General features: G+C 47.5%; 1 protein-coding gene across 1 annotated transcript in view; it reads left to right on the top strand.

Moving 5' to 3' along the window:
* HIPK2 (homeodomain interacting protein kinase 2) overlaps positions 1–12,222 on the top strand; it is a 204,685-nt gene that overhangs the window by 161,497 nt on the left and 30,966 nt on the right. Inside the window, exons 11-12 of the mRNA XM_067747155.1 lie at positions 1,095–1,274; positions 4,178–4,459. Coding sequence (XP_067603256.1) covers positions 1,095–1,274; positions 4,178–4,459 — 462 coding nt within the window. The remainder of the gene's footprint in view (positions 1–1,094; positions 1,275–4,177; positions 4,460–12,222) is intronic.

Genomic DNA, 12,222 nt, shown 5'->3' with positions numbered 1-12,222 from the left:
AGAATGTCTGTGATCATGGCTAATAAACAAAAGAGAAGTACCAGTGCTAGACCTGTATCAGAGGAAAAAGAGTGCCATGTCTGTAGATGAAATAGCAAGAAAGTAAAGAAGCTACAACATCAGTTTCTAAAGTTCATGGAAATGTCCAAAAGACTATCAAAATCTCTACAAAAGTGTCTCCCTACTTCTTTTTTTCCTATTCATCTTTCTCCCTAAGTTTCAAAGATAAATTTCATAATATTTTAAAAATTCAGATGAATTCTATACCTTTTCATTTTATTATGTATTAAATGGGTTTTTATGGGCAATTCTCTTAATTCATCACTACTCTTAATATTTCTGTGGGAAAACAAGCCTTTGAGTGCCACACAACCCAGATCCCATATAACCCATTTTCAGGATAATGGCTGGCAGTGTTTCTTATCAGCATGTGCCTGACGTTAGTAATTTTCACTTAGTACCAAACTCTGTGCATGTCTAGTCAACCTTCAGTTAATCTAATTGTTCATTCAGGAAGCGTGTAACTCATTAATCAGCTGCTACACGCCCGAGCATTGTGCTGGCCGCTGAGAAAATTCTAAAGTGTTAACACTTCCGAACGCCAGAAACATACGGCGCCCAGTCTTCGAAGTTTGTTTTTCACATAAACTACAATATCCTCCCTTATAAAGTGGTATTACTAAGATATCCTGCCTCCCTCACAGAGTGGAATCACCCACTGAAGGCACTTGGTAAATTCTAAAATAAAGTACACAGCACGGTCACCTATTCAGGGACTTGAAAAGCTGGAGGGAATATTTGTTTTCTCTCCCCAGAACTTAAGCTGAGTCTGCCTACTTGGCATTCTCCCCGCTTGAAATGCCCTCTTTCTCACTCACCTAGTTGTGTCCCTACCACTTAAATGTTACTGCACCAGGGAAACTTACCTGTTGAAGTCACCTGGGGTGGCTCCTCCCTTCAACAACTCTCCGGGTAGTGAGAGACCCACCTTTCGGTTTTAGTTTGGCTTTTAATTGGGGAGGGAACTTTATCTTATAAATGAGTTCTGTTGCTATAAAACCAGTAAAGAGCCTGTTTTCCCATCTTTCTTTTAGGAACACGCATGCTCACGGCAGCCATTACAATCCCATCATGCAGCAGCCGGCGCTATTGACTGGTCATGTGACCCTTCCAGCAGCTCAACCCTTAAATGTGGGCGTGGCCCACGTGATGCGGCAGCAACCTACCAGCACCACTTCCTCCCGGAAGAGTAAGCAGCACCAGTCCTCTGCGAGGTAGGTGGTGAAAGAGTCTATCCCTGTAGGAAGGAGACCTCGAGGAGCTTGGAAGTTAAAGACCTGGATCCCTGGAGTGGGACAGGAAGCGGCCGGTAGAATTTGCTAGACCATGTGGGGAGCACTAGGGTTTGAAGGAGGCACTCATTCTGAGGTCTGAGTGCTGACCCTGCCAGCACCCAAAGGTTGGGGGCCTGGGACCACAGTGTTCAGTGTCTGGGCCTTGAGCAGTTCTCCACTTCTCTAGAAAACGCTCAGGCTGACCTCTGAAGTTGCATTTTCAAAACCATAATAACTTTATTTAGAAGTAGTAGAGGGAATTCCCTGGCAGTCCAGTGGTTAGGACTTCGTGCTTTCACTGCCATGGCCGCCCTGTCAATCCCTGGTCCGGGAACTAAGATCCGGCTTCCGGTGCAGCCAAAAAAAAAAAAGGTAGTACAGAAATGTGCTTTCTCTGAAATCTAAGGTCAGAAATTTAACTCATTTAGCTACTTGCTTAAATATAAGCAGTAACTTTGGTTAATCCTAGACACTAACCAGCAGAACAATAATCTTTCCCATTTCCTTTAAATCCAGTTTCATCTCCATGAACTCTTAAAAATCAAGATTGACAAAGGTCATGTGCTGTTTAATTCCATTGATAAGGTATTTTGGAAAAGGTTAAACTATAGGGACAGAGATCAGATCAGGAGCTGCCAGGGACTAGGGTTGGAGAGGAGAGGATTGACAAGGAAAGAGCATAAGGGAATTTTTCAAGGTGATGACAGAGTTCTATATCTGGATCGTGACGGGGGTTACCTGACTGTATATCTGTCAGAACTCATCAGACACTTCAAAAGGATGTCTTCCACCGTACGTAAATACCTCAAGAGACCTGACTTAAAAAATAGAGATTTCCAAAAAAAAATTTTTTTTAATTTTTAAAAAAAATAGAGATTTCCAAACAAACGAACAAACAAGAAAATCAAGATTGTGTGGGTGCAGAGTTTTTCCTGCATCTCTCTCCAGTGGCACTGGCTGGGAGGTACGTAATTGCTTATTTGGAATAGGCTAATCAAGAGAAGTCTAGTATAGGAAATGTCTAGTGAATTTTGGTTTTCTACTTGTATAGGAAGGTGCCAGAAATTAGGCCCACGTTTTTTCATTCTTTTTCACTTGAAAACGAATCCAAGAGCTGACTTCCTTAAGTTGTCATCCTTCCCGAACAAGATTCTTATTTGGATGTTTCTGACAACTTAGGGAAATTCACGTCAGATCAGTGGCAGGCTTTCAGAATGCTTTTGCGTGGCAGCCCTGTGACAGCACACCTGTGTCTTTGTTAGATTGGGTGGGAACAGAAGCCACTGTCTCGATCCTCACGTGCTGTCATGCTCGCCCTGGTAGGTGGTCGCCAGAACCCTGGTCTGGCCGGGAGGTGGGGTTTAGCCTCCTTGTAGCTCACCTTGGCCAGGTAGGGGCAGGAAGAACCCTTGGCCTCTGACCTGCTGGCAAGTCCCTCTTTCTTGCCTCCTCACCACCCAGCTGCCTTCAGGAAGGCTCATTGCCAGTGCATTTCAAGATCAGTATGACTATAGTGAAAATTAGGTGTTTTCCTATTTTTAAGACCAGTGCCTTAGGCATTAACAGTTGGGAAGACCAGAAGGCTTTCCCCTGTCAGGTAGTACCATCAGACATACTCTTCTTTAACAACACCAAATGGACCGTATTTTAACTGCTCGAGTAGTGAAAACATAATCTCAAAATTGTAACGTATTAGTAATAACAAATACATAGTTCTGTGGTAAGTACAAAGAATGGAACAATCTTATCAGTAACACTTCTTATTACAAGCCCCCCAGAAGGAACAAGCAACATATCTGATATCAACTAAATAGAAAATTAAATAGATCTGCCTTTATGGAATTATTTTCATCTTTATTGCCATCCCTTTAGCTAGAAGATGCTAGAATCTCTAAGGACATATCACAGTCTTAAGTTTCATCATAGGCTGGCTTTGATCTCACTGTACAGATAGGACCAAGGTCAGCAAGGGTTGATGGGGAGGGGAAAAGGTAAGGTATTTTTTTCTCCAAAGTTACCAGAAACTACATTGGCTGATTTGATAAGTAATTTTGAGTTGATCAAAATCAAGATTAAAAGGTCCCTTTTTAAGCATACCTTTTCCTCTTGCATTTTTCCTGATTTTTCATTGCAATTGAAACAGACTGGTAAGGTTCCTGTGATGCCCATGTGTCAAAATCCAAAAAAATCGTTCTTTGAAAAATTATACCCACACAGATACTTTTATGGTCATGTCCATAAAAGGAGGAAGAAGGGAAAGCTAAACTTTAACATTAGATCCTTTAGATCCAGGAACTCTTAGGAAGTGAGTGTTTTAGTTTAATCAGTGGTAAACCAGCCATTAGCAAGGAAACTAAAGCTTTCTGTGCAGATACCTTTTCTTCCACCTCTCAAACAAGAGCTAAATACATTGGGGAGGATGACCAGATTGAGCTCAGGGAGTTGGGCCTCGACCCTGAAGACAGGGGGCCGCATTGGGGCAGACACTCCTGAAATCCTGGGCGTTACGTCTGCCCCCACAAGACCAGCCCAGTCCTGGGTCACAGCCCTGTGCCCTCTCCTGAGAGCCCTGACTACTCCCTTTGTCCCGCTGGGGGCGGGTGCAGGGGGCCAGGCCAGAGCCCAGAGAAGACCAGGCTGCTGCCCCCGTCCGTGTCGCAGCTAACTGGAAGAGAGAGCTCCACAGGCAGCCGCTTCTGCAGTCACATTAGGTCTGAGTGCCCTGGTCCTCTGCCTGTTTTATGGAGACTTGGCAAAGCTGGTGTTTCTAGACAGTTGAGCCCCTCGGAAGGAGCTGCCGGGTCTGACCCTCTCCGTGAGCGTGTGTGGCTTTGTCGTTCCAGAAACGTCTCCACCTGTGAGGTGTCCTCCTCTCAGGCCGTCAGCTCCCCGCAGCGGTCCAAGCGTGTCAAGGAGAACACGCCTCCGCGCTGCGCCCTGGTGCATAGCAGCCCGGCCTGCAGCTCCTCCGTCACGTGCGGCTGGGGCGACGGGGCCTCCAGCACCACCAGGGAGCGGCAGCGGCAGACGATAGTCATTCCTGACACCCCCAGCCCCACGGTCAGCGTCATCACCATCAGCAGCGACACGGATGAAGAGGAGGAGCAGAAGCATGCCCCCGCCAGGTGAGGCTGTGCCACCTTCAGACTCCAGGAGGGAGCGGAGTTGCGTTTCCGTCTCGCACGGAGACAGTTACGGTGGATCTGGACCACCTTGCATCGTCCAGCGTGATGACCCCTCTCTCCCGGCCCCTGAATTTTGGCTTTGCCGTGTCCTGGAGCCCTAAGGTGATTTCAAGGGAATGTCAAACAGATTTTCCATAATTGTTGAAAGCCGAAATGATTTTGAGTCACTTTGGTCTTAAAAAATAGTCACAGGCCCTTTACCCTTGGGGGACGTGAGGCCATAAAAATCAGGCACACGGTGCCAGTGTATTTCGAGCCTCGTGCGCTAAAAATCTCTGCCTCGGGCTATTGAATTTATTCCTAGTTGGTCAGGCTGTTTCTCTAACACTGCCTTGGCTCTCTCAGAATTTGAGGTAATTGTCCAATTAATCAGAAAGTTTCCTGTGTCTGATTAACCCCGTCTATTGAACTGCCAGTTGGCTCTTCACCCAGAGAGCATTGCTGTTTATTCCAAAGCAGTAAGAACTCATTTCACTCTCTATATGCTTCCTGGGGAGAGGGAAGAAATATTTATTATATTTGCGAGACGGTTCACCCTAGTGCCAGAGCCTCTTCTCTACACTTTCCAGCCAGACTGCAGCGGAGTGCGGTGTGAGCTTGGGCTGTCTGATGATCCCCTGGAACTTGCCCCTCTGAACGGTCGGTCCCCTGGCCTTCAGCACCCCCTTGCCTCGGGACCTTGTAGATCCAAAGTCTCACAGTCCCAACCTGCTGGCTCCTCCCTTTGGGACCCAGGACCTGGGAAGGGAGGCCTGCCCCACGCTGCCAGTCGGCGCACATCCCATGACCTGATGTGAAGCTTAACATTCACAGTTAGGCCCGAATTACTAATTCCTGATTGGATACAATGTCCCTGATTATAATCACAGATCCTTTTGATTAGATAATAAATTCCTACACTTAAAATCATTACAAGATATGCAGATAGACTGATTCAGACATTCTCACTACAGCTATTTCTTCCTGCATGGGGCATCCCGTTCCCATCTTTATAATGAACTCAGTGTCTTATCTTCTCAAGATAGGGCTAGTGTATCTTTCATTCCAGTGTCCTCTTTAGTGGCCCAGCCTAGGCTTCAGTGTGTCTCAGAGAAGCATATCGCGGAGCATTTCTGGTCCTAGCATTGGGCCAGGCGCTAGAGGGGCCACGGGGCCGGGGGGATGGGGCTCAGTGCTCCATTCCCAGGCTGCCTGTTCCAGAACTGGGCTCAGTTTCCTTTTGGAGGACAGTCCCAAGTTGAGTCAATACCCCATCCTGCCCAGTGCCGCGTGCCTCGCAGGCCCTTCCCAAAGAGGAAGGCTCCTCCCGGCTCCGGCGCCGGCCCTGCCCCTGGCCTGGAGCAGCTGGTGCACACATCTGTAGCATCAGGCACAAGAAGGACCAGAAACCTCCACAGCCCTTTGCCACAACTGGAAAAGGTGATTTTAAAATCCGACAACTGACTAGATTGGAATATCATTTTGACATTTGAATTGACACAGAATCTCGACCTCTGTGCTCCAGAGAGAATTGAATAGTGGGTCTGAGGAGAAGGAGGATGAGAGAGCCATCTCTCCACCTGTCAGGCCGCTGCCGGGGCCGTGAGCGCAAAGCGAGCCAAAGCACAGGCTGCTTCCGCAGCAGCTCCAGGGCCCAGAAAGAAGAGAACTGGGGTACTTGACAGCATGTGAGGACCTTGGTGACTTCACGAGTGAGTCAAGACGTAGGGGAGAGCAGGGAAGGAGCTGACTGCCAGGTGCATGTGTAAGCGACAACCACAGACAGCGACAGTGGGCTGCTGAGTACCAGAGCTTCATACAGTGGAAAGCGCAGGGGACGGCCTGCCTGCCCAGGGGAACGCAACGCAACAGAGAGGTTCCGCCAAATGGGGGAAGCTGCAGGCTGAGGCCAGTGCGTAATCGAGACGGGTGTCGGCAGCGCACAGGTGTGAGGGGAGGCGCACAGAATGGGATGATAGTGTTTTCTGGAGGGATCAAATGATCCTTAAAGGAATGTTTTAGGACCCAGGAAGACAGGAAAGTGTATTTGAGTCTGAGGAGGATCAAACAGAAACCAGTAGCTATTTTATTCATAGCGAACCCACCGTGTAATGTGACCACGTTAATGTGACTGCATTTTGTAATGAGAAAAGAAACGGGGAAATACGATTACTCGTTCTTAGATATCAGAATTATGGCAAACTTTAACACAGTAAATATCTATTGGCCCCACTGGTAAGATATTACAGTCAGAACCACAGGTGCTACATAAATAAGGTAGACAGCCTCTGTCCTCAGGAGGTTTGCAGGGTAATAAGCTCGGTAAGACGCTTGCAAATCATCATAACATGAAACAGAATGTCAGCCCCCTAGAAACTAGCAGAGGCCTGTGGGGATTCAAGGGGGAAGTAGCTTGAGGAAGTAGCAGGGGAGAGGAGGCTTTCCAAGGTCAAAGGTCCTGATGGGTGTGGACAGTGGGTAGAGGAGGTGAGACTGCAAATTCCAGCGAGATAGGTGTTGGGCGGAGCCTCAGAGGTGGGCGGAAGGGATCAAGAGCACGTGGGGCCGCTGATCAGCGAGAAGAAGCGGGAGGCAAGGAAAGAAGGGACTTCAGATTGGAAAGGGAGATTTGAGGGTCTCTCCTTAGGTGGGCGTGGCCAGCTTTGCGAGGAGCTGCTGAGGAGCTGGTGGGAAAGCATCAGTCCTGGGAAAACAAGGACGTGCCCCCAGGTGCAGCCCTCCAGCTGGAAGCTTCTCTACCTGTCAGTGCTCCAGTGTGAACCGTGGAGACTTCCCTCCTAGACCCTAACCGTTCTTGTTCCCAAACCTGATTTCTCCCAGCTGTGAGCACCTCGATTCTGATCTTCTGTGTCCCTGACCGCATTTCCTATTTGCGGCCCACCCCCAGTGCTAGCCCTGTAACTCTGCCTGAAATGCCGATCGCTCCCCATCACGTGACTCAGCCTCAACACAGCAGCCAGAGAGCGGGGTGGGGGGGGTGATGCTCACAGGGGTGGTGAGCACGGACCACATGGCAGCGTCTTTTAGAGCCGACGTGAGACAAATAATGGTAAATCCACCTTTTTTAGGACTAAGCTTGTCACTAAATCTCTGGGACCAGCTGATAATTGCCTAGAATTTTCAGAAGAATGCCAAAGCAAAATTATCATTCCTGCCCCCCAGTATGTGGCACTGTTCGTTGCCAGGTTAGGTGGACGGTCAGCAATTCCTCTTGTAAGGAGGACTCCAGAGCGTGAGGGGCAGGCTGGGGGCGAGTGAATTAGGGAGGAGGGGAGTCGTAACAAACATTCCCCAGGTGTTCCCACCTGCACTTTCTGTGCATCATTCGATGGAATATACAAGGCCAGTAGTTGTAGTCCCATTTGATAGATGAGAAAACTGAGGCCCAAGAAAGGTAGGTGACTCACCCAGATTGACAAAGTTCTAAGTAGCAGAATTAGGATTCAGGTTCTGTGACATTGAGGAAATGGCAGTCTTTATTACCGGCAAAAATAATTGATTTCTCTTCAGTCATTAATTCAACACATTATAAATTGTGTCTTGTGCTTCCTCTGACCACCACCATGCCCACACCCATGGTCACACCCACCGTGTGCAGGGCACCAGGCCAGGGCAGTGGGAGAGTCCAGGGTACGTTCACTGAGCCCTGACTGGGGCGAGGCATTGATTGGTCAGAGTGCTGGGGCTCTAGCAGCAGGCAGGGCAGAAGTCAGCTCTTCTCATTCTTTAAGAAGATTTGAAAAAGTGAGGAGGCCAAGGAAGACCCAGCAGCCTCCTCTTTCTCGATGTTGGACGAGGGGGCCCTGTGGTCATGGCTAGAGAATTTGCCTAAAGATAGCAAACAGATATTTTTCTGGGTCCCCCAGGATTAGGAAGTAGGACCAGTCCTATTTTAAATATATTTAAATGACTTTGATCAGAGGAGCATTTGGCTGTCCACACGTGCTGAATAAGCTATCTTTTCTCCCTTGAACTTTCCTTGGAGAAAGTTTATGGGTGCACGTCTTATTATTCAGACCCTTCTGCCAACCTTGCCTTGTGCTGAAACTGTCTTTTAGAGGCCATGAGGCTGCATCATACAGTCTTCCAAAGTGTGTGACCGGAGTGGCTCATTTCAGCTGATCAGTTAGAAATCATTTTGCCCAGTCTCCATTACTCATTCATTCATCTGTTCGTTCAATTAGCTATTTCTGGTAGCCGGGGTTCATTGACTTAGGTCATCAGGGCACTGCTATGTTCTGCATCACTTTGGGAGTGTGTTACCGTTAATGTGACGAAAATGTGAGCTTCAGCAGAAGATTGATTCATCAGGATCGCTACGTATTTTAAACAGGGATCACTCTGAAAATGTTTACGCACAAAAAAATGTGACCCCAAATGTTCTTTTTTACACTAAATTGAAAATCTAGAGAAATTACTATAGAAAAGGCACAGTCAGGAAGCTGATGTACTGCTGCTCAAAAGACAGCCTGAAAAATTAACATCCACTTATCAGTGGAAAAGCGCACACACCCACTTAGGCCAACATTGTGCTGTGCTAGTGGCATCAGAGTCAAGTCGAGGGAAGAAGCAAAGGACCCAACTCGCAGCGCCATCTGGAGGGCCCGTTGCTTTGCGGTGTTGAGTTACACCCCACAGATGAACAGAGGATGTTTTGTCGAGGGAACTCTACTGCATCTTTATTACAGGGTTACGTTCAAAACACCCCAGTGGGGGGCTTCCCTGGTGGCTCAGTGGTTAAGAATTCGCCTGCCAATGCAGGGGACACGGGTTCGAGCCCTGGTCTGGGAAGATCCCACATGCTGCGGAGCAACTAAGGCCGTGCACCACAACTATTGAGCCTGCTCTCTAGAGCCCACGAGCCACAACTACTGAAGCCCACGCGCCTAGAGCCCGTGCTCCACAACAAGAGAAGCCACCGCAATGAGAAGCCCGCGCACCGCAACGAAGAGTAGCCCCCGCTCACCACAACTAGAGAAAGCCTGCGCGCAGCAACGAAGACCCAACGCAGCCATAAATAAATAAATAAATCTATTAAAAAAAAAAAACAAACACCCCAGTGGTTAAGGGGGTGCATTTTATGAAAACGCCGTGTTTTGAAGAGGAGACACTGCACCGGACTGTCCCCAGCCACCTGTCCTAACACTGCCACACGTTACAAAGCTTTCACAGACGTGTAGCGACTTCGTGGTGTCCTCCCTGCCTTCTGCCGGGCAGAGGGTGGAGGGCAGGAGCCGGCTGGGAAGCACAGGGCAGAGCCATGCCCAGCGGATGGACCCAGCGCGATCGGGAGAGACTCGCAGGCTGGAGCGCAGGAGGTGGAGGGAGAGTGAACACCTGCTGCTGTGCGTGATGCGTGAGGACTGGGGCCACCCTTCGCTCCTTCTAGGCCCTGTTGCAGATTTCTCCAGAAGGTAGTCATGTAAAAAGTGACCGTAATGGTGACACGGATGTGTGTGTGTGTATGTCGAGAGACATACACATAGATATAAACATGTGGATAATGTAACGCGAATGTAATGTATGCACCCAATTTAAAATGTAGAGTTTTTTGGTTCTCACTAATGACTTTAAATTGGAAGGCACATGATACATCGGAAGTACACTGGCCTGGTGGCATCGTCGCCTGGCCCCTCTTTTCACGTGAAGGGCTGGTTAAAAGCAGTCGGCCTTGTATTTATTTCTAGCTGGGCGGAGAGGGAGTGGGAACAGCATAGCGAGCCGTGCGCACGCCTGTGCAGGTGGCCGGCTTGGGAGCTGTCACCTCCATCGGCTGGGACAGCTGTCCATGCGAACAACCCCATGGCCCATGCTTGGAGAAGACCACCGTCACCAGCTGTGCCCCTGGTGGAAGCAGCAGGAACAGTCTCCGTTGCCTTACGTTCTCAGTCTCGCGGGTAGGAGGGGGCTGTGTAGCTAGTGATTAAAAGGGAGTGCAGGCTCTGGACAACCTAACAGCGAAAAAAATAACAACCTAATTTAAAAGTGGGCTAAGGACTGGGACCGACGTTTCTTAACAGAAGACACGTACGGGGCCAACAGCCATATGAAAACTGCTCCACGTTATTCGTGATCGGGGAAATGCAAACCAAAACCACGATGAGATATCACCTCACACCTGTCGGGATGGCTATTATCGAAAAGAAAAGATAACGAGTGTTGACGAGGAGGACGTGGAGACACTGGAACTCTTGTGCGCCGTTGGTGGGAATACAAATTGGTGCAGCCGCTATGGAAAACAGTATGGAAGTTCCTCAGAAAAATTAAAAATAGAGCTGCCATATGATCTAGCAGTACCACTTCTGAGTATTTATCCAAAAGAATGGAAATCAGGACCTCAGAGAGGTAGCCACTCCCATGTGGATTGCAGCATTAGTCACAATAGCCAAGATGTGGAAACAGCCTAAGTGTCCATCAGATGAATGGACAGATGAATGGATAAAGAAAATGTAGCATGTGCTTACAGTAGAGTACTGTTCAGCCTTGAAGAAAATGTGCAGTATGCAAAAAACCTCTTACGTGAGCTCTCTAAGAGTCACATTCACAGAATCAAAGAGTGGAATCTCAGTTGCCAGGGACTGTGGGTAGGGGGAAATGGGGAGTCACTGACCAACAGGCATACACTTCAGTTGAGATGAATAAGCTCTATAGATCTGCTGTACAGCGTCACAGCTATACTCATCACCACTGTATTGTATACTTAGAATTTTATGAAGGTAGATCTCATGTTGCATATTCTTACCACAATAAAATAAAAATTTTTTAAATAAATAAACTAAGACCACACTTAGTCACAAAAAGAAAAAGAAGAAGAATTCTAGCTCTTGGTTCCAACCTGACTTTGCCCCTAACCAGCTGTGTGACCTTGGAACAACCAAGTGACCTAAGCTCTCCACATCTGAAGTTAGTTGTTCTTAAAATGAAAGTTGTAATATTCTTCACCTCGTAGTTTTGCTGTGAAGATTAGAGGGGATAAAACATGCAGGGGACTTTGAACAGTAGTTGTGCATTCAGTAATCGTTTCCTGTGTTTAGTAATCAATGTCATAGTAACAGAAGAGCAGTATTTTTCACATATAGCATTGATTATGGCATCAGAGGCATGAAATAAGTCATGGAAAGTTCATTGGTGGAGATGAGTTTTGACTCAGGTCTTGGAGGACGGAATTGATGGTGATTGGCAAATGGAAATCAGAAGCACATTCCAGTTAGGGTCCTACAGAGAAGGGGTCACAGATTTGTGTCTGATCTTCCAGCAGTGTTTTCTCCATTGAGGCTGATTTCTTTACTTAGCTCCTTATTTCTTTTCATCATTTTAAAATGATGAAAATCATCTCTTGCCATCACAACGCAAGGCAGTCATGAACTCTGGCAGCTTTGGTTTTTATTCGGAAGTGATGTTCTGTCGAGACCACTTAAACAAGTATCTCTCATTCTTCTCCTATCACTGTTTCTCACTTCCATTAACCAATTCATAATGGAATTGATAAGCTATCAATAATAATTAGACACTACAGTGGGATGAAGCCCAGTAGAATAGACACGTAGGAGCCAAAAGAACCCATAGTAGTAATGTCAAGCGTGTGCTCATTTTTTTTTATAGTTTCTAAGTGATTAGCTTTTTTTTTTTTCTTAATTTATTTTTGGCTGCGTTGGGTCTTCACTGCTGCGTGCGGTCTTTCTCTAGTTGTGGCGAGCAGGGCC

The sequence above is a fragment of the Pseudorca crassidens genome, chromosome 8, assembly GCF_039906515.1.
Source record: "Pseudorca crassidens isolate mPseCra1 chromosome 8, mPseCra1.hap1, whole genome shotgun sequence".
Lineage (NCBI taxonomy): Eukaryota > Metazoa > Chordata > Mammalia > Artiodactyla > Delphinidae > Pseudorca > Pseudorca crassidens.
Note: the sequence above shows the minus strand (reverse complement) of the source record. Positions and strands in the feature narration are given on the sequence as shown.